This window comes from Macrobrachium nipponense, chromosome 41 (genome assembly GCF_015104395.2).
Source record: "Macrobrachium nipponense isolate FS-2020 chromosome 41, ASM1510439v2, whole genome shotgun sequence".
NCBI classification, from domain to species: Eukaryota; Metazoa; Arthropoda; class Malacostraca; order Decapoda; family Palaemonidae; genus Macrobrachium; species Macrobrachium nipponense.
This window is the reverse complement of record NC_061102.1, coordinates 34,575,652-34,595,684: the sequence shown is the minus strand read 5'-3', so window position 1 is coordinate 34,595,684 and position 20,033 is coordinate 34,575,652. Positions and strand designations below refer to the sequence as shown.

The following is a 20,033-nucleotide window of genomic DNA, read 5'->3' as shown; positions in this document are numbered from 1 at the left end:
ATTAAAAAAAAATTTCAGCACTATTCCATTAAAATTTGGGGTAGTTTTGTTTTTGTAGCACAAAAAATCTGGACAAAACTCGCAAAAGCAAAACAAATAGAGAGGGGGGGACATTTTGCTAACTTTAAAGAAAGCGGACAGATGTTAAATAAGCGGGACTGTCCCACCTAAAAGCGGAACTCAGGTCACATAATACAGTATGATTAGCAAACTTGTAAACGGATACAGCTAACTGCCGTACCTACAGCAAGTCAAGAGCGCAATACGGCACCACCGACAGAATCTGCTGTACCCCCATCACACTATGTTACATGTACGGCAGGAAGTCTGAAATTGACGGATGCGCAATTCACTGCCGTACCAATATCCTGTGCCTATATATATAATATATATATTATTATATATATATATATATTATTTATATTTATATATATTTATATTATATATATATTATATATTATATTAAATATAATATATATATTATATATAATATATATATACTATATATATATTATATAAATTATATATATATAGATATATATATATAGATATATAATATATATATAATTATTTATATATTATATATATCTTATATATCATATATATATATATATATATATATATATATATATATATATATATATATATATATATATATATATAGATATATATATATATATATATATATATATATATCTATATATATATATATATATATATATATATATTATATATATATATATATATAGATATATATATATATATATATATATATATATAGTATATATATATATATATATATATATATATAGATATGATATATATATATATATAGATATATATATATATAGATATATATATATATAGATATATATATATCATATAGATATATATATATAGTATATATATATATATATAGATATAGATATATATAATATAGTATATATATAGATATATATATATATATATTATATATATATATATATATATAGATATATATATAGATATATAGATATATATTATATATATATAATATATATATATATAGATATATATATATATATATATATATATAGATATAGATATATATATATATATATATATATATATATATATATATATATATATATATATATATATATATATATATATATATACTATATATATTATATATATATATATATACTATATATATATATATTATATACATAATATATATATGTATATGTATGAATAACTTGATCACGAAGTATATAAAATGTGATGCTATGTATAATATAAAGGTTTTTACCACGAAGGAAAAAAAAATGAAAAGCGAGATAGCCAAGCACTTTCGTTCTAGTTCGACCCTTTACTCAGGCACAACTGATTTTACAGAGGAAAAACATAGTCAAGGTAGGCTTAATATCCAAACTGACACTACAAGATTAGCAATAAGGTCGATTTCACTCTACAGAAACGAGGAAATGCCTGAGGGCAGCCACGCCTTGGAGGATACACACGCGGTCAACAGATGATTCACCCAGAAAACAGTACATTTTGAAGAAAAAAAAAAGGAGGCATATACAACTTATTATCATGAAATTTACAAAAATGTTCCCCAAAAAATTATTAATGAAAAAACGAAAAAAATATAAATACATATCGAGCAAGAGAGAGAGAGAGAGAGAAATAATAGTTATATACATGTAGGACTAATTTATTAGTAGTTCATTTATTTTAAGGTCCTTCATAAACATTTTACAAATATACGGGTCCAAATGGTACATTCCCGGACTAAGATTTAGGTTGTTTTTATTAGTGATTTGTATTATTGCTGATTCCAGTAAAATTCTTGAAACATGATCATTAGATCTAGTAATTACAAAGGTATCACCCCAATTAATACAATGAGATTTTTCACTCAGATGGATAAACAGTGCATTTGAAGTCTGGGCTGTTCTAACTGAATACACATGCTGCTTAATACGTACACATAAATTTTTACTTGACTGACCAACGTAAAACGATGGGCAATCCTTACAAGGAATTTTGTAAATGATGTTGTTATTTGTTATGGGACTATTCTTAATTAGCATATCTTTAATGGTATTGTTATAAGAGAACACTACATTAACATTAAACGATTTGGATATTGATTTTATGGTTTCAAATCCACGAAAGTAAGGTAAGCTAAGTACATTTTTAGGCATTTCTTTTTCATTAATAGCAACACTATTAAACTTTTTGTGAGCTTTTTGATAACATAAATCAATTAAATGAGGTCGGTAGCAGAGATCGTTTCCTATCTTTTTTATGTATTCTATTTCTTGGTCAAGATATTGTGGACTCATGATACGCAAAGCACGTAGGAACATAGAAGAAAAAATTGAAATTTTGATATTAAGATGGTGGCCAGAATAAAAATGTACATATATATATATATATATATATATATATATATATATATATATATATATATATATACTATATATATATATATATATACACACAGTGGTCCCCCAGTATTCGCTGGGGATGCATACCAGGCTCCCCTGCGAATAGTTGTTACCCCTATAAAAATGCTTAAAACCTCTTATTTGGGTAGTGAAAACTCAAGAAAAACCCACTAAAAATTCTTATACCTAGTTTATTTTAAGTTTTATCACAAAGTGCATTTTATCATGAAATTGATAAAAAAACAGGAATTTGTGGATATTTTGCATAGAAAAATGCCACGAATATGCAAATTTCCCACGAATAATGTGAGAGAATACCACGAATGTGTGAGACTGCGAATCCAGAGAACGTGAATACGGGGTTCCCCTGTATATATATATTTCTTCTTAACAGTAGGTGGATACATTTTGAAAGCAACTTATTCATAGTTGTATTCCTTCCATAATTGTTAGAACTATCTTTTACTGATTCTAAAGGGACCCTTACACTGAATGATTGTCTAAACGACTGTCTGTATTGTTCGCTAAAATATTGTATATGGGCTTGTCTGAATGCAAAAGTGGGCCGAGTTTCGTGTCTGAATGATCTCAGCAGGAATCTGTCACGACCAGGTTGCTGGCTTGCGACTTATGTCTGTCATACACAGGTCGTTCAGTGTTTATGTTTGCCTGCCGATATAACGCTATCACACACTTCTCTTCTAGAGATGATGCCATGTCTTCCCGAGACAAAATCTTTGCCTAGACTGAAATCAGTGTGGAGATCGTTTATACTGTCTGAATAGTGTGTGTTTGTCAATAACGACAATCATTCAGGGGCCCTTTACACTGGACCCTTAAACTGGTTCTTACACTGGACCTCTATACTGGTTCCATGTAATACAAACAGTTCATTTAAGATGGCAATTGTGTGCCAAAGAGCATGCAGTCCTTAGCCTAGGCTATGCTGCACTCATGCTTACTAAACTATTACACATCACAGTTAACCTGACTTTCTATGCATAACATAGGTGGATTTTAACTCTAGAATTGATATTTTCATAAATATATGGAAGAATAATTCACATCTTGGTCTACAGTTTGTGGTACAATTGCAACCACATACAAACTCAACATGGTGCAACTTAGGTAATAGTAGATACCATTACTACAATTCTTGGCAACTGGCAGTTACATCAAAGTAAAAAGACAAAAGAACCCTATTAAATGTTATGGCAATATGTGAATTATAAACTAAGATAAGTGCATACCTTTTACAAGGGAGAAAATATGCAGAGCGATTTGAGCTTATGCAACTATGCACTTGGTTGCGGTTACGCACTTACGTGTGTACCATAGATGGTATATACTTGGAGTTGCGATCTCTATACCAGTACTACATAGTTCCAGGCTTGTATCCAGTCTTTTTTCCCCAAACTGGACCCTGCCTTTTATAAGTGTCATTGCATATACAGGTATATATATAGAAGATGAAATACTTGAAAATGTTATTTTAGTTATATTAAGAAGAAAAACTGGGTATGCAGTCTATGCCCCGATTAGATGATCAAAGTACTGACCTTGGTTAGTAGTAAATATGGACTACCAGAAATTTTGGGGGTGGTCGTTCGACCGCCCCGAGCTCCCCGCCACGATACAGGCCTGAGTTCGGCGGTCTTCCACTGGGGCGGCGCAGCAAAGCCTTGTGACCATTTTTAAAGGTCTGGTAACCCACAAATTGAACAGGGGATTAGTGTGTTTGTGATTTTTTTATTGTTAATGTTTAATAAGTAAGTGTTTAGCGAATTTTAAAGGTTTAGTAAGTGTGGAGTGAATGTATATGAGTACTTTACATGTTTAGTGAATGTTTAGTTTAGGTTTTAGTGAGTGTTGACTTAAGTGTTTAGGTTTTGTGAATGTTATTGAATGTTTATTTTGTAAGTATTCAGTGAATGTTTAGTTAGTCTTTAGGGTTTTAATGAATGTTTATTGTGTAGGTAATCAGTGAATGCTTATAGTGAGTGTTCAGTGAATGTCTTGTGAATGTTAGTGTTTAGTGAATGTTTAGTGTGTAAGTATTCAATGAATGTTTAGAGAGTATTTAGGGTTAAGTGAATGTTTAGTGTGTACGTGTTTAGTGAGTGTTTAGGGTTTGTTGAAGGTTTAGTGCATGTTAGTGTTTAGTGAATGCTTAGTGTTTTAAGTAGTATTCAGTGAATGTTTGATGTGTTAGTGTTTAGGGTTTAGTGCATGTTAGTGTTCAGTGAATGTTTAGTGTGTAAGTATTCAGTTAGTGTTTAGAGTTTAGTGAAAATGTTTTGTGAATGTTACTATTTAGGTAATGTTTAGATCATAAGCATTCATTGAGTGTTTAGGGTTTAGTGAATGTGAAGTGTGTGTTTATCATTTAGTGAAGAATGTTAGTATTTAGTGGATGTTTAGTGTGTAAGTATTCATTGGATGCTTTGTGAATGTTTTAGTGAGTGTTTAGTGAGTATTCAATGAATGATTAGTGTTTAGGGAATGTTTAGTGTGTAAGTGTCTAATGAGTGGATGTTCATTCACTGTTTAGTGTTTAATGATTGTTTAGGTGTTAAATTGAGGATTTAGGATTTAGTGAGTATTTAATGTTTAATGAGTGGTTAGGTTTCATTGAGTGTTTAGTATATAGTGAATGTTTAGAGAGTGCTTAGTGAATGCTTAGTGGTTGTGTAGTGTTTAATGAATGTTTACTTAGTCTTTGTGGTATAGTGAATATTTAATGAGTGTTTAGTGTTTTATGGGAGTTTAGTGAGTGTTTAGTGTATAGTGAATGCCTAGTGACTGTTGAGTATCAGTGAGTGTTTAATTATTTAGTGTGAGTGTGTGTTTAGTGAGTGTGTAGTAAGCATTTGTTTAATGAGTGTGTGTATGTAGTTCGTGAAAATGAATGGTGAATGTTAGTGTTTAGTGATTGTACATTACTGTATAGTTAGTGCTTGGTGACTGTATGCTGAGAAAGACCTGTAATTTACAGGAACCATTTATGCTAGACACTGCTTAGATCCCAGAGCAGATGCTTAGGCCTTGATCTCAATGGCTGGAGTGCTTAGGCCTACCTTTTTTTGTAAGATAATTTTACTCTGTGAAATTGGGTCCAGTAATAATAATAATAATGCCAACAACAATAATAATAATTATAACAATAGTAAAAAGATAAAAATAATAAAAGTAATAAAGTATAGTACCATGTGCTGGACCGAGACTTTCAATATGGACGCTCAAGGTCACAGCTAGGCAGGGAGATCGCCACTCCAGTGATTTGCCCTCTATGGTACGTACCCTGGACCATAGACAATCTCAACTTCGAATGGTCAACTTAACATCTTGATAAGATGAAAACCAATTCTGTTTTCTGGTCCACTAATTTTCATGGGTATTGTCATAAATCTTAAATGGAATATTTCCATCATTACAATACACGTAATGAGGGCAGGTATCTGAAGCGTCAGTGGTGGATGTCTTTCATAGGTTTCCAGACTCCTCCACCCTGAGACCTGTGATGGCTGCTCAATTGGTGGTGTAGCATCCAGTCCCTATCAAACAGAAGAGTATCTTGCCTAAAGTACTTTGAGAGAGTAAAGCTGGGGTCAAATAGTAGATGACTGACTTTGCTCCCTTCTTCCTCCATCTGTGGGGCAACAGCTCAGCCTGATTACATGTAGGATGGATGTACAGGTGGCTACTAAAAGGGGGCAACAGTCTTAGAAGATAAGATATGACTCAGTGCTCTTCCCTTTAAGAAGACGGCAGGGGGTGGCAGTAAAACTACATTCTGGACCCATCAGTTGTACGGTATTAGCCAGATTTAGACACTTTCCAAACCTGTGTAAACATTTTAGGGGTCACACTTGGTTCTCCAAGGATTTCCTTAGTTCAGTGAAGCTCCTGATACTCGCTCAGGCACAGTGCTCCCCTGTGTGGGAGTGTTTCATACCTTGCCAGTGAGCTTATTTTAGGTGCATTATCCACTTTTTAGTAAATTAGGAATGGCGATTATTATTGAATTGCTTTTGCTCTGTGGTCACTATCTGTTAGTGAAACCGCTTAATGGTGCACAGATGTACTGTACATATGCAATGGTCCTAAAGGTATTATCGATAGCCCTCTCGCCATTTAAGTGAAGTGCCCAGTTTCAATTTCAATTCCTGGGCAGTGACAGGCAGGTGTCCAGATACCATGAAACCAACTGTGCCTCAGTGGACCTAATAAATTATTAAGTATCTGTGGATGTTGCAGAACAGGTTACATGGCAAGAGGTTAACACTTTCATCTCACAATGACTCTTAAAACCATGAGTCTCAGTACATGCTGATGCCGCCCCCATTTAGAAAATGAGGCTTATAGTGACAAAATACATGTAAGGGATAGGGTTACAACCTGGTTCTCAGCCATTCTTTTGGAATATGGTATCAGCTGTATGGCCATCTCCACGCTGATCGAGTATCCCAAGTTATTTTTCTTGGTTTCCACGTGATGAAAGCCATTCCATTGAGGAGTGAGAGATGTGTACTTCTGGTGATAGAAGTTCACTCTCGACGTGGTTCGTAAGTCACGTAAAGCCGTTGGTCCCGTTGCTGAATAACCACTGGTTCCATGAAACGTAAAAACACCATACAAGCAAACAAACAAACAAACAAACGTGATGAAAGGAAGTTTGTAATCTATAAACCATAAGTTCATTATATATATATATATATATATATATAATATATATATATATATATATATATATATATATATATAATAAATATACTTGTATATATACTAATATATATATATATATATATATATATCTATATATATATATATATATATACTATATATATATATATATATATATGATAATTTTTGTAATTAACTTCAAGATGGTTTTTTCATTTTGTGTATTATCTTTACAAGACATTTTTAGTTGTAATCATATTCTTATTTTAGATTTCCTGTTGGGCTTGGTCCCTAATTAACGGGCATCTTAGTGTAACCCTCCTCCTCCTCCTCAGCTGCCTGGTTTTCGGTATTTGTAATACATCCAGGACCCTGAAAACTTCCTTCCTAATTGGAATCTTCCCACTTTCCAGTCATCTGTTCAAATTATTCAACGTGCTTTTTAATCTATTTTCACTCTTCATTGCTGTAGTATCCTTGGTGAATAATGATGATGATAATAATAATAATAATAATTACTCTTCACGAGGTTCATTCGATGACCTTGACAAGTATTTTCTTTGGTGTCAGTTTATGAGAGCGATGATTTAGGAATTCCTCTATGAGGAGATATGTTATTTTGTGTGGGTGGGTGTAACTTTTTTCACTAAGTTGAATTGCTAAGTACACTTTGGCGTTTACTTCCGTGTCTGCCTTTCTAAAAGCCAACCCGTCACGTCTTGAACACCACAACGACTATAACTTATAGCTCCAATTCTCTCATTTAACTCGGTAGACGAACCGAGTGTTTTGGAAAAGCGACCTCATGAATATAGCTGTAAGGGTCATATTTAGTCGAGTTAGCATTCCACCCGAAGTGGAATGAAGCGTCGGGACTTATTTGTGTGTGTGGAGAGAGAGATTGTCGCAGACGCCTCTGCTTGTACCAAGTTCTTTGTTTACTTCTGGGTTTTTGCATGTTTGTGTGCGCTCACTATGCTATCTGTACTAAAGTATTATATAAAGTATAATATATTTAAGTTTAAATAAATAAACAAAATGACCATAGCTAATCAACAACCGTGACCACAAGTTAAACGATCGTTGAGAAGTTTTCAAGTTTAGTCATGTAAATTTAACTAAAATCATTCGAGTTGTTTACATCGCTGAAAGAATAAAATATCAGACATCTAATCTTCATAATTATGAAGGATCTTGTGAAATTCTGCAGCCTGGCAACGGGCTAGGAAACGGACCCCTCTCTCTCTCTCTCTCTCTCTCTCTCTCCTCTCTCTCTCGTCCTCTCTCTCGAGGCTCTCTCTCTCTCTCTCTCTCTCTCATTTGGATTGGTTTATTAACAGATAAAATTAAATGAGAGTTCGCGAAAATGCAAATTGTCTCAGAAAATTTGTAATTTTTCGAAGAATTTTCTCGAGAGAGAGAGAGAGAGAGCCTACACCATTGTTGAATATAATCATCTACGTGTATTATAATGTATCCACGCCTCCGTCTAGCTAGGAAGCCAGACGTACGATTGCAGTCACATTTAATAAACGTTGAGTAACGACTAGACGCTTGGACATAAAGTTAGTTGTGTCTCGTCTGGCACAAGTTGCCCGTGGTTGAGGTTAGTGGTATTATATATATGAAGTTTTGTCACTTCAACACATATAATGTAATTATATATATATATAATATATATATATATATATATATATATATATATATACACACAAAATTAGCCACTACATTATTTAGCTGACAAAACTGTAGGAATGTCAAATCAGCTAAATAATGTATTGCCTAATTTGTGAAGTTTAATGTGCATTCAGAATTATATAAACACACACACACACACACACACACATATATAATATATATATATATATATATATATATATATGTATATATACATCATTCGAGCTACAAATGTCCTTTAATATCGAATTCGCTCTACCTCAGAATTTATATATTTTCATATATGTACCGAAGGGGAATTTTTAGTTGATAATAATTTCGTCCCCCCATGGGATCGAACCACCGTCCAGTAGACAGGAACGAAATCAGGACGGACAATGACCTTATCAATTCGGCCAACAGAGAGGCTACAAGTTTATATCGATTCTCACCTTACAAATCACCGTCAAACTCAGTGTTTTCGTAATTAGAATCGATATGAAACCCCCTCTACCATGTTAGCCAATTCGAATGTTTGACCCACATAGTCATGTTATGAAGAATTATCACATCACCACGATTCATATAATCATTTGAGCTACAAATGATTTATATTATTATCAACTAAAAATTCCCCTCCGGTACATATATGAAAATATATCAATTCCAAGGTAGAGTGAATTAGATATTAAAGGACATTTTTCGCTCGAATGATTTATATGAATCACGGTGATGTGATAATATATATGTGTGTGTGTTTTGTCACTTAAATACACGTGATTATTGTTCACTTTACATACCCAAGGGTTTTTATAACCACTAATTGCATCTGTCCCGGCCAGGAATGTCTGAAGTAGTTTAACATTTTGCTGTATTTCTGGACAGTTGAATATGTTGTCCATTTTTGGCCCATTTTTTTATGGTTCTTTCAGCCACTATGTTTTGCAAAGTACTATATTAACATCATTCTAGTGTTGATCTCTGAAATTTCAGGCGCAGACGGCAGGAAAATGGGATCGGTTGGAAATTATTGTGGGCTAATGGTCCTCCTAGGGTTTGTTTCCTTTGTGTTCAGTGTGGGTCCTCGCCCCCGGAATAACTTTGAAGGTGCAGCCGCAAACGAAGCTGATTCTCATAATGTAGCCATTTTGGAAGAGCTTAAAACCATCACAGACTTGATTCTGAGGAGCCAAAAGAAAGGTAAGGACTTTGTGTCGCTCTGTCTATCGTTGCTAAGGATAGAGACTATTTACTTTACGCTTGGTTCACACTATACAGTTCATCCTCACACAGTTGTTTTTGCATTAAAGCAAAATGCCACTGAGTTTATGTATAAGTAATAGGATCTTTCCTGTTTCGTTCTCTTTTGTAAAACCCATAAATATTTTGTATTTTGACGTTGGGCAGTGTTGATATGACACATGGACAATGCTGGGGGATGGTTTAACCATGGCCGTGGTTTAACACTATCTTCCATCCGATGTCCAAAGGTTATGTCATTAAACAGGTCCAAAATATAAAATTGTAATTATTTTTGCTTATTTTCCATGTGCCTTGTATAAGCAATAATTGATGTAAATCCAAACAACATACAGTCTTGGGAAAGAAACTGATTACCTACTATTTCAATCATGGTGCAAGTAATGTCTCCTTTATGATTTTTTTTATTTATTTACAAACAAAATGTAATTCCCAACCGACGAGTTAGCCAAAACTGCTTCCTGTTTAACACAGTCTATATTCATTAAAAAAAACAGTAAAAAATTAATTTCAATTTCAGTAGAGCTATAAATTTATACACAATGACACAAACCGACATCACTGTTTGTCTTTAACGCAGGCAGACACTTGGTCGAATATCATTATACTGTATGAATGTATGTATTAAAATGGGCTCTATTTTGGTTCCCAGCAAGCATCTTCAACGTATTATGGACGTTAGAAAATATGTAAAAGCAATTATAATGATGTAATCCTCAATACTTTCCTTTTCTCAGACCAGTTTTATTGAGTTTTCATCATCGATGACTACTTCCAGTAATATGTTACCATCTAGAAGATGTACTACTATGAGTTTTCATGTACTGTATGCACGTATGAAGATTTATTGATTGATTTATAGACTGGCATACATGCCAAGCACTGGGGCAACTAGGTCATTCAGTGCTGAAATGGAAATTGACAGTGAAAAGGTTTGAAAGTTGTAACAGGAGAAAAACCTCTCAGGTGCACTATGAATCAATTGTTATGGGAGGTCGGACAGAAAGATGGAAAAGAGAATATAAATGGAGGTAAAGGAAAACGCGGATGCAGCTAGGGCCCAAAGGGATGCTGCAAAGAACCTTAATAGTGGGGCAGATAACAAAAAAATCGTGCAAATGATGATACAAGCATCAAATTTGGCACAAGTGGCCTCCAAGGTATTCTAATCAAATCTCCCTGATTGGCCAATTGAAATTCCAAGATGGCAGCCATTTTCAAGATGGCCACCAAATTAACCGCCCAAAGTAGATGTTTTGCTTAGAAATATTTGTAGTTGTCTGATTTGCATGATCTAAGTGTGGATTCCTATGTTTTGAAGCCTGCTGAACTATATTTTCCTGTTTAAAAAGCACTCAGAGACATATTTCTCAAGGTGACCACCAAGATGTTTGTCTTTCTTTACATAAGTTTTGTCCCGGCTAGTACATTTTCAAAGTTATGCATACCGTGCTGCTGTTTCTCGATCTGCTACTGTTCACATAATGCAGCAGCAGAGTGATGTGCAGGGAAGCTCTGCCTGAGAGCACTTACATCTTCCTTTGCAAACCTTCTTACAGGAGCACTTTGTCAATTCTTGATAGCTTACTGCAATCGGTGGTAGTGTTGTCCAATGTATCTGCCATGCTTCTCCTTTCTGTGTCCACCCACATTCAGCTGGACTGCTCATGTGTGGATTACAGTGGGTTGCCTGGCCCCAGATGATCCCTGCCTGGTAGGCTGCACACTTTGCACTTTCTCTGAGGGCTGCCTGTGTTGGTGGAATTGAGTTGTACAGCCCCTGCTTGCGGGCAAACAGATCTAGTCTTGTTTTGTCCACACCAGTGAATGCGCTTGATCTGTCTTACATGAGGACAACAATCTTTCCAGCCTCTGCATGTCAAGATCACGAATCAATGTTGGATGCTGGCTGAGATTGATGAACGTTTCAGTAATATCATCAAATACATTCCAAGTCTGCCAAGCAGATTTCTTTGCTTTCTCACGGAAGGCAGACACAATGTCACATCCAGTGAATGCGTAAAAGTAGGGGATCCCTCTAGCTTTCTCAAGCCCAGTTGTGACACTGGATGCAGACAGGTAAGACTCTGATGTACCAGATGAGGCCACCCCTACTTCCACAATGGCACTGGTCCACCCACTGTCTCGTAGTAATGCTCCTATCAATCTACTGAAGCCATTTCTATGTGAAGGCCTCTGAACGTGACAACGAACATGTTCCTCTCCATATTCTTGCCACTTCCACTGTATTTGTTTTGCCAGAGCATACAACGGTTGGTCAGCAACAATTACAGGTGTCTGCTGTCGGTTAAAAAAAGCCACTGTATCACGGACCTTCACCATGGCATACTTGATAGTTGCAACAGTGTGTGCCTGGTCTTGCCACATAGGCATCACTTTCGATATGTTCACTTCAAATGGACAGCTCCTTTTCTGTGTTGCATGATATGCTAACCATGTGATGCTGACTGCATCAGCCACATTCTCAGTGAGGAACACTTCCTCCAACCAAGAATATTCTTTCAAATGTGACCTGATTGACTCTGATGCTGGTAAGGATTGGCTTGCAACTGGAGGAGGATTGGGGTTTTTGGTGATGTATGCTGGTCGAATATTAGTGTATGTTTCTGGAAGCTGTGGAACTTTTTTAACCTTCATTTTTTACTCTATATTTAGTTTGAGTGGCTCACGTTCATCACCAGGATTTCCTGTGTTTGGATGTTGGAAAATGGACACTTGTTTCGTGTAAAGATGTTTCAGCTGTGGTTGCAGTCGGATTATGATATATGTTGTTCAACTGCTCCAGTTGTGAACAAATTCTTTCTCAAGACTGGGCAACAGATTACTCCATCTTCCACATACTGTGCAACAACTGCTTCTCCTGACTGTGCTGAGATTTCTAGGACTCGGTCATATGATATGCTGAGGCCATTCTCATTGAGCATTTCAATTATTTGTCTCTTCCTCGTCTTGACACACACATACAGGCCTATGTAGACTGCAAAATGTGGCTCCCGGTCCTTGGAATGCCTGTGAACATCCGTACCTTCCTTGTATTTGGCGAAGCAGTTGTATTGTAGAAGTTGTGATGTATCAAAGTCTGATTTCGATGCTCCATGATGGAATTGGCACTTGATGTCTGCACCATGCTCGATCATGCATACAAACTGAAGCAGTGATGGTGGTACAGCCTGCTCTAAGTCTTTGTCATGAAAATAGCTGCTGAAATTTGACTTCAGATGGAGCATATCTTGTTTTATTATCCCAGCGGCTTTTGCTAGATGGAGCGCTTCACCATAACGGGATGCTTCTGATAGGATTGAACCTACATCAGTTTCAACAGCCAACAGAACTTCTCGCCCTTGACGATTCGAGTAGGATGAACATCAGGTGAGTCAACACTAAGCTGTTCCAGCCTCTGCTTGTAAAGCTTGGTCAAATCAGCAAGCTTAAAAATCGGTGGCCTCTCACTGGCATTTTTCATCTCTCCGATGTAGGTGACTAGTTCAGAGAAAGCAATTGGATATGCATCCTTCCAGTGTTCCTGTGCTTTTTCTTGCTCCCGCACCTTTATGTATGCCCGTTCTTGGTTATACAATGCCACCAAACAGCCAGGGTGATATTTCACTTCTTGGGCTATGACATCTCCTGCACTTAGTTTGGCAAGAAGTTTTGTATCACTGAGTGTTTTGGCACATTCATTTATTCTCCTATTCACTTGCATTGTCATTGCTTCTCAAAGCTCCCCTCCTTCGGTTTTGCAGAAGAAGCATTCTTTTGTTTTAGTTTCTTGGAGCTTTCGTGGAATCTTACTTCTACTGCCCTCATCACTAGTACCTACATGACTTGCAACTCTCATGATATTGTGCCTTATTTTTTCTCAACGTTCCTTTATCCCAGAACCTTCGTCAAGTCTTGCAGTGTCTAGCTTGATTGGTAGCACATTGAGTGAGTGAAACAGAGGAATATTCTTTGCCAGGTTTGTATATCCATCATCCCCTCTTCTGGCAGGAATGGCCTGGGAAGATTTTAGATTTTTCTTAACCTCCTGACATAGGCAACACTTGGTCCAGTCTGTTTTCCATGATTGTCCAGTAGAGTTCGCATCCATGATTATGATGACGTTCAGGGTCGAGGGTTTATCCTTTTACCACCCTGTACATGTAATAGTATAATAGGCCTCTTATGTCCTGTAATATATAATAGGTGCTTTCCTGTATGGGATACAACTAGGTTCTTGCACTGTGCCATACACCTAGTCCGATCGTTCATCCAGTGTCATAAGTCCCGTGCGATCTGTACACCATCCAGATAACTAAAACCCTGTTATCCTTGGTTCGGCTCTCCCTCACTGGCACGTCCTGTCCATTCAGGTGCTGCTGCTTAACTGATTTGGGGTTGATTAGGCAGCATTTGGGATAGTAGGTTGTTGCAGTATGATGCCAACATAAATTTCCTACTTAGCTGACACTGGACCCCATGCTGAGTTTCACAGCAGTGATGTCACCAATGTGCCTTGGTAGTGCCCGACAATCACTCCTTTAATACAGTGCCTTAGCCATGTTATAAACTAGAAAATATACATCAGCAGGCTTAAAAACTTAGAAATCCACACTTAGATCATGCGATTTGGACAACTACAAATATTTCTAAGCAAAACATCAATTTCGGGTGGCGTATTTTGGCGGCCATCTTGAAAAATGACCACCATTTTGGATTTTCAATTGGCCAATTGGGCAGATTTGATTAGTATCCCTTGCAGAACAATTGTGCCAAATTTGATGTTTGTATCATCATTTGCACGATTCTTCTAAAAAATTACTCTTATCTGCCCACTATAAGTAATGCCTACATTGCACCAAGAGGTGCACTGATGGGTGATGCCACTACCGTCCCAGGGGATGTAGCATGAAGAGTCACATTGAGGACGTTTTGAGGTCTCTATAAATGAATTGCACGTGTGCTTAGAACCAAAAATTTCTCTATGTAAAGTAGGCAGTCCCTGGCTTACGACGTTCCGAGGTTACAATGCTTTTCAATTATATTTATCAGAAATTATTTCCAGGTTTACGGCACATGTTCCAGGGTTACGACGCCTACAACGCTGATCTGGCAGAAGAAATATGACTCCAAAAATACAAAATAATCAATATTTGAAGTTTTTTTTATGAAAAATGCAATAGGAATGAAGTATACATAGTTTTTAATGCACCCAAAGCATTAAAAGTAAGGTTTTCATAGGATTTTTGACAATGTTCCGGCTTACAATGCATCTCAAGATTGGAACCCCCATTGTAACCCAGGGACTGCCTGTACTTTTAAAAATTTAAGTTAACAATGTCTGTTCTTTTTGACAGAGGATCCTATGAATGTGGGTGTACCTGTCGTTCACGACTGCTCTACACTGAGAGAAGCTGGAATCAGGGTAAACATTGGATGCATACCATATGCAACTCAAGGAGCTTGATTGTGGTTCATCCTCAATAAGTTTGCAAAAAGTCAGATAAAACTATTTTTTTTTTTTTTTAAGCATATGACTACGTTTCAGTCAAATGAAAGGGAACCGAGAAATTTTTTTAAAAGGCGGAGATGGAATTGCCTTATCCATACCACTGGTTAGTCTGTACAGTATAGTTATGTTTAGAGTTTAGTTACGATGAAGTGCACCATAAAAGTTTCATATATTCTTACTATTTTAGCTTGACCAGGCTCTTATTACACAAAATTTCACTTGTTTATTTACAGGCCAGTGGAGTGTACTCTCTATTCCCATTCACTTTCAAGGTTTACTGTGACATGGTAACTGATGGCGGTGGCTGGACAGTCATTCAGAGAAGGTAGACTAATACTTGAATTTCTTTTCAAATTATTTTCACCCTTAGTCCTCTTGCTCAGTTGCACAACAAATGAAAAAATTATCATGAAAGTGTAGACAGTATGGAGGAGTGATAATGGTAGTCACATTTGACATCTTCTAGGGTTGCGTGAGAGATTAAGTGAGAGCGTCGTTGGGTTCAGAGTTTAAATGTTTTTGTATGTTTGATATGTTGTGTTTCGTGTTGTTGTATGATAGTATGTAGGTGCATATGTGTTTTTCTGAAGTGTGAGTGAGCGAGCAGTCGAGAGAGAGATAGAAAGATCGTAATTGGTGGATGAATAGTAAAAAGTGGTTTGATGGCAGGCATAAGCGTCTTGGTTCAACTGTTGGAGTGGTCGCCGATTCGCCGAAGCAGTCAATGGCGAGAATCTGTTACGGAGAGTCAAGAGGAGTCAGTAAGTTGGAAAAGGCGGTCAGTCAGAGCAGCCAGTGTTATTGGGTGTTTTCTTGATTGATATTGATGTTGCATGGTTGTTGTGTGTGTCTGTCTGGTGGTTATTGAGCTGAAGAGGTTTGTTGTACTTGATTTTGCATTTTGATGGTTTTGTGAGTTGTCTATTGGAGACACTGTTGGTGGTTGAGGTTTGTTGTGCTGGTTTTGAGTTGTATGATTTGTCGTGTTGTTTTTGAGATATGTATTGGAAATTGTTTGTGTAGTGATTGGGGTGTTGCTTTTGAGTTGTTGTATGGTTTTGGTGCTTGTCTATCTTGGGTAGTGAAATTCAGCGGTTGTTCTCGACGACCTTATCCAGCAGGCGGCACAGCTTTTCGCCCTGAAGCCAGTCCTATCTGGTGAGTACATGAATGTGAGTTTTGTTTGTGTCTGTCGGTGAACCAATTGTCCTGTCGGTAAATAGTATTGTAAAGGGGAAAGTGTGGCTGGGGGAACATTGAGAGTCAGTACAATTAATGTAACTGTGGGGAGCTTTGCTTACTTTGTGTTTAGCTCTGATTCTTCCACAAGTTAAAATTAGGTTGCTTGTTTTTGTCTTAGGGTTCCAGTTGAAATTCATGAAGATTTCAACCGAACTTGGTTCGACTATAAAGTTGGCTTTGGTGATTTGTATGGAGAATTCTGGCTTGGTCTCGAGGCACTTCATCAACTGACTTACAGTTGGCTTCATGAACTGAGAATTGATATGGTCGACTATGAACAGGGGCCAAAACATGCCACTTACAAGGTGAGTTCAGTTCTCTGGTACAACAGTTCATGTACTTCTGTATAACTTTTCCAGCATTGGGAACTACATATTACAATGCTGCATTAAATTCTACTGACATACTTATGTTTATCCTTCTGTACACAGATGGTAAGTGTTGGCCCAGAATCAGACGGCTATCGTTTGCGAGTGTCCAACTATTCTGGGAATGCAGGAGATGCACTATCTTTATTCCATTCTGGAAGACGATTCTCAACATTAGATAAGGACCTAGTAAGTTTTTCAGAATGTAGAATACCTTACAGAGAAGTAAATCTAATTTCTGGGCTCAGCCCGTGTCGCTACGTGAAATGTCCTTTTAGCACACATTTCTAAGGTAAATTAATGCTAACATACCAGAGAAAAAAGCTAAAGTGGAAATGCCAGAATATTCTGGCTCGCTCACCTTATATAAAAGGTGTCGGTATGGTTTCTGGGGCGAGTGAAACCACTACCACGGGACTCTTACCATTTAGATTCATCCCTCTTCGAAATCCCTCTACCAGAGAGGGGCCGATGCAAGGCCCACTCCCAGCTACGACTAATACTAGCGCCTCTACCGGTCATCCTTTTCGTTAGCACCACCCAGTTCGCATGTGTTTTTTCTCGATCTGTGTTTTTGTGCTTACTTTCTGGATTTATATCACCATGGAACGTCAAGCCATCGCTGCGTCTTAAGTTAAGTACTGCTAGAAGTGTTTCATATGTTTTTAGCCGGACAAGGGCTAAAAACATTTGAAACCTATTTCGTGCTTCTCTCGGTCCCCTATACCGATTGCGCTCGAATATTTTAGCAGTACATGTTTATCATTATGATTTTGCAGTTTTGACGTATTTATTTTATACATATCTTTACACGAGGGTTTCCTTGAGTTCTCACGAGCTCGTAGCCTACATCGCTCCTTAGCTCAGAGTTCATGCATGCATGTTCCTTTGTTTTTAGGTCTGTGATAGGCTCCCTTAGGACATACGTCCTTTCTTTTGGTCCAGACCACCCTGGCCACCGCCTTACTTTCCTACGTATCAGCATAGGCCAGCTCCTTTGAGTCGCTAGTCGTCCTCCCTTCTGGGTTGGCTCGACCTAGCTTGTCCAGGACTACTCTTTCTCTTATCCTCGATTTTTCTTCCTTCCCCCCGTGTTTTTGTTAGGATGTTTTGTATTCATGCCTTTTGAGTCGGTTCAAGGTGTGCGCCTGGTCTGTCTTACCGCGTGGCTCACACCGCGTCCGCGACGAGGCCAGGCAATCGCCGTGAGCCACCCTGCGTCAGTCCCCTATGCTTCCTCTTTCCTCTAGGGGGGGGAGATCTGCTCGTTCACGTTGTCCCTGGCAACCGATCCGAGCTCCCTCCCTTCTTCCCCCCCCTCCACGGGGGGGGATACGGGAGGTAGTAGGGGGGACACTCGACGCTGGCTCGGCTCGCACCGCTCTCACCCTTCGGTACAAAGGGGTTTCCCTGCGCGGCCGAGACTCGGTTGGCCACCAGGTTCGGCTGCGCTCGGATCTCCTCGGTTCCCGAGCCGAGCTCTCTCTCACCCCGAGTCACCATCCTTCCCGCTCCAGCGGATAGGGGCCCCGGCACCGCCAGGCCCTAAGTTTGGTGGCTGTAGAAGAGCTCCGCCATGTATTTTTCATTATTGCATGTTTACATTTATTACATTTATTGATTGTATACATCCTTTATGTTAGCTAAGTCGGCGAAGACCCCGCTCACCACCTGGGTTCACTACCTACTTATTCTAATGCTTTTTTACAGCGGAGTCATCCTCCCCGCCATAAATTACTGGTCCCCTCCTGCTCCTCCCCTGCCGTTCTCGTACTCCTCGTTCCAGCGTATAGATTAGGTAATTCTGTTTCGGTGAATTTTCGTCCTCCGGCAACACCGGGGACACACTGATTCTAGTTTTATCAACTCTATCGGACACCCACCACATTACACGGCAGGAGAACAGATAGAGACCAAGCCTTAATTTATCGAGTAACTCCGGTGTACTCCGGTGTTATGATATATCACTTCATGGACTTAGTCCAAGGAGTTAGTGTTGATACTCATGTATCATTTCACTTACAGGCCACCCACTGCCAGGAGTCAGGCTGCAACGCCGTCCTCCAGGACCCTTGTGGGCATGAGGTCTGCCGGACCCACGCTACCTGCGCCATCCGATTTGGTGAGCTGGTTGTCTGGCACCATGAGAGCTGCACCATTTATTATGAATTGGTAGACCAGGTCTCCTCCTGAGTAAGTACATAGCTGGATACCAAGCTTTCTCATATGTATTTTATTGGCCTATATATACAGATCCTTCTGAGTGATATATCATTTTCAGTTGATAGCGTAAGTCAATCTTAAGTAGCCTTTAGTATTAATCCTGACCCTCTCTTTCAGACTGCTCAAGTGGTCAAGGGTTTGGTCGAAACATAACCAAGGGGCAGCCTTATATCTTGGATAAGAAGATGGCTGCTCTTGTCTTCCCCGGCTGCAAATCGACTTCGTACGTCGACCCAGAAGCGGCGGCCCCTTACATCGCCGCCATCCAGGACCTCGAGCCCATGACGGTAGACGCCGCAGGTAGGAGGGTGAGTGAGGCAGGTTTGGTAGGGGCTCAAGGTTTACCCTTGAGCCATTCTAGATCTTCTTCCCCTGTTCCTTCTTCTTCTTCCTTCCAGGGATTCTCCGAGGATGGGCAATCGGTCAGACCGAAGTCCACCCAGGTGATCCCTAAAGTTAAAGGGAAGCGTGATGTAAAGACGCTTCACAAGACTCTGTCCAAGAAGTCTAGTTCGGGTGGCTCTCAGAAATCTCCGGCTCACCATCCCAAAGGAGAAAAACCCAGAACTTCTTCGTATTCAAAGGGATCCAGAGGAAAGTCTTCTAAGGACAAGGCTCAGCTCCTACCTGACCCTGAGCCTTCAACCTCAA

At 38.2% G+C, this 20,033-nt stretch overlaps 1 protein-coding gene across 4 annotated transcripts in view; it reads left to right on the top strand.

Moving 5' to 3' along the window:
• LOC135212674 (microfibril-associated glycoprotein 4-like) overlaps positions 1-20,033 on the top strand; it is a 42,853-nt gene that overhangs the window by 14,501 nt on the left and 8,319 nt on the right. For 3 of the 4 annotated variants that reach the window (XM_064246331.1, XM_064246332.1, XM_064246330.1), the window contains exons 2-6: positions 9,771-9,977; positions 15,395-15,462; positions 15,783-15,874; positions 16,910-17,096; positions 17,223-17,348. In XM_064246331.1, coding sequence (XP_064102401.1) covers positions 9,788-9,977; positions 15,395-15,462; positions 15,783-15,874; positions 16,910-17,096; positions 17,223-17,348 — 663 coding nt within the window. In that variant the 5' untranslated portion in view covers positions 9,771-9,787. Of the gene's footprint in view, positions 1-8,623; positions 8,728-9,770; positions 9,978-15,394; positions 15,463-15,782; positions 15,875-16,909; positions 17,097-17,222; positions 17,349-20,033 lie in introns of those variants that run through there. The other variant, XM_064246329.1, reaches the window with a different exon arrangement.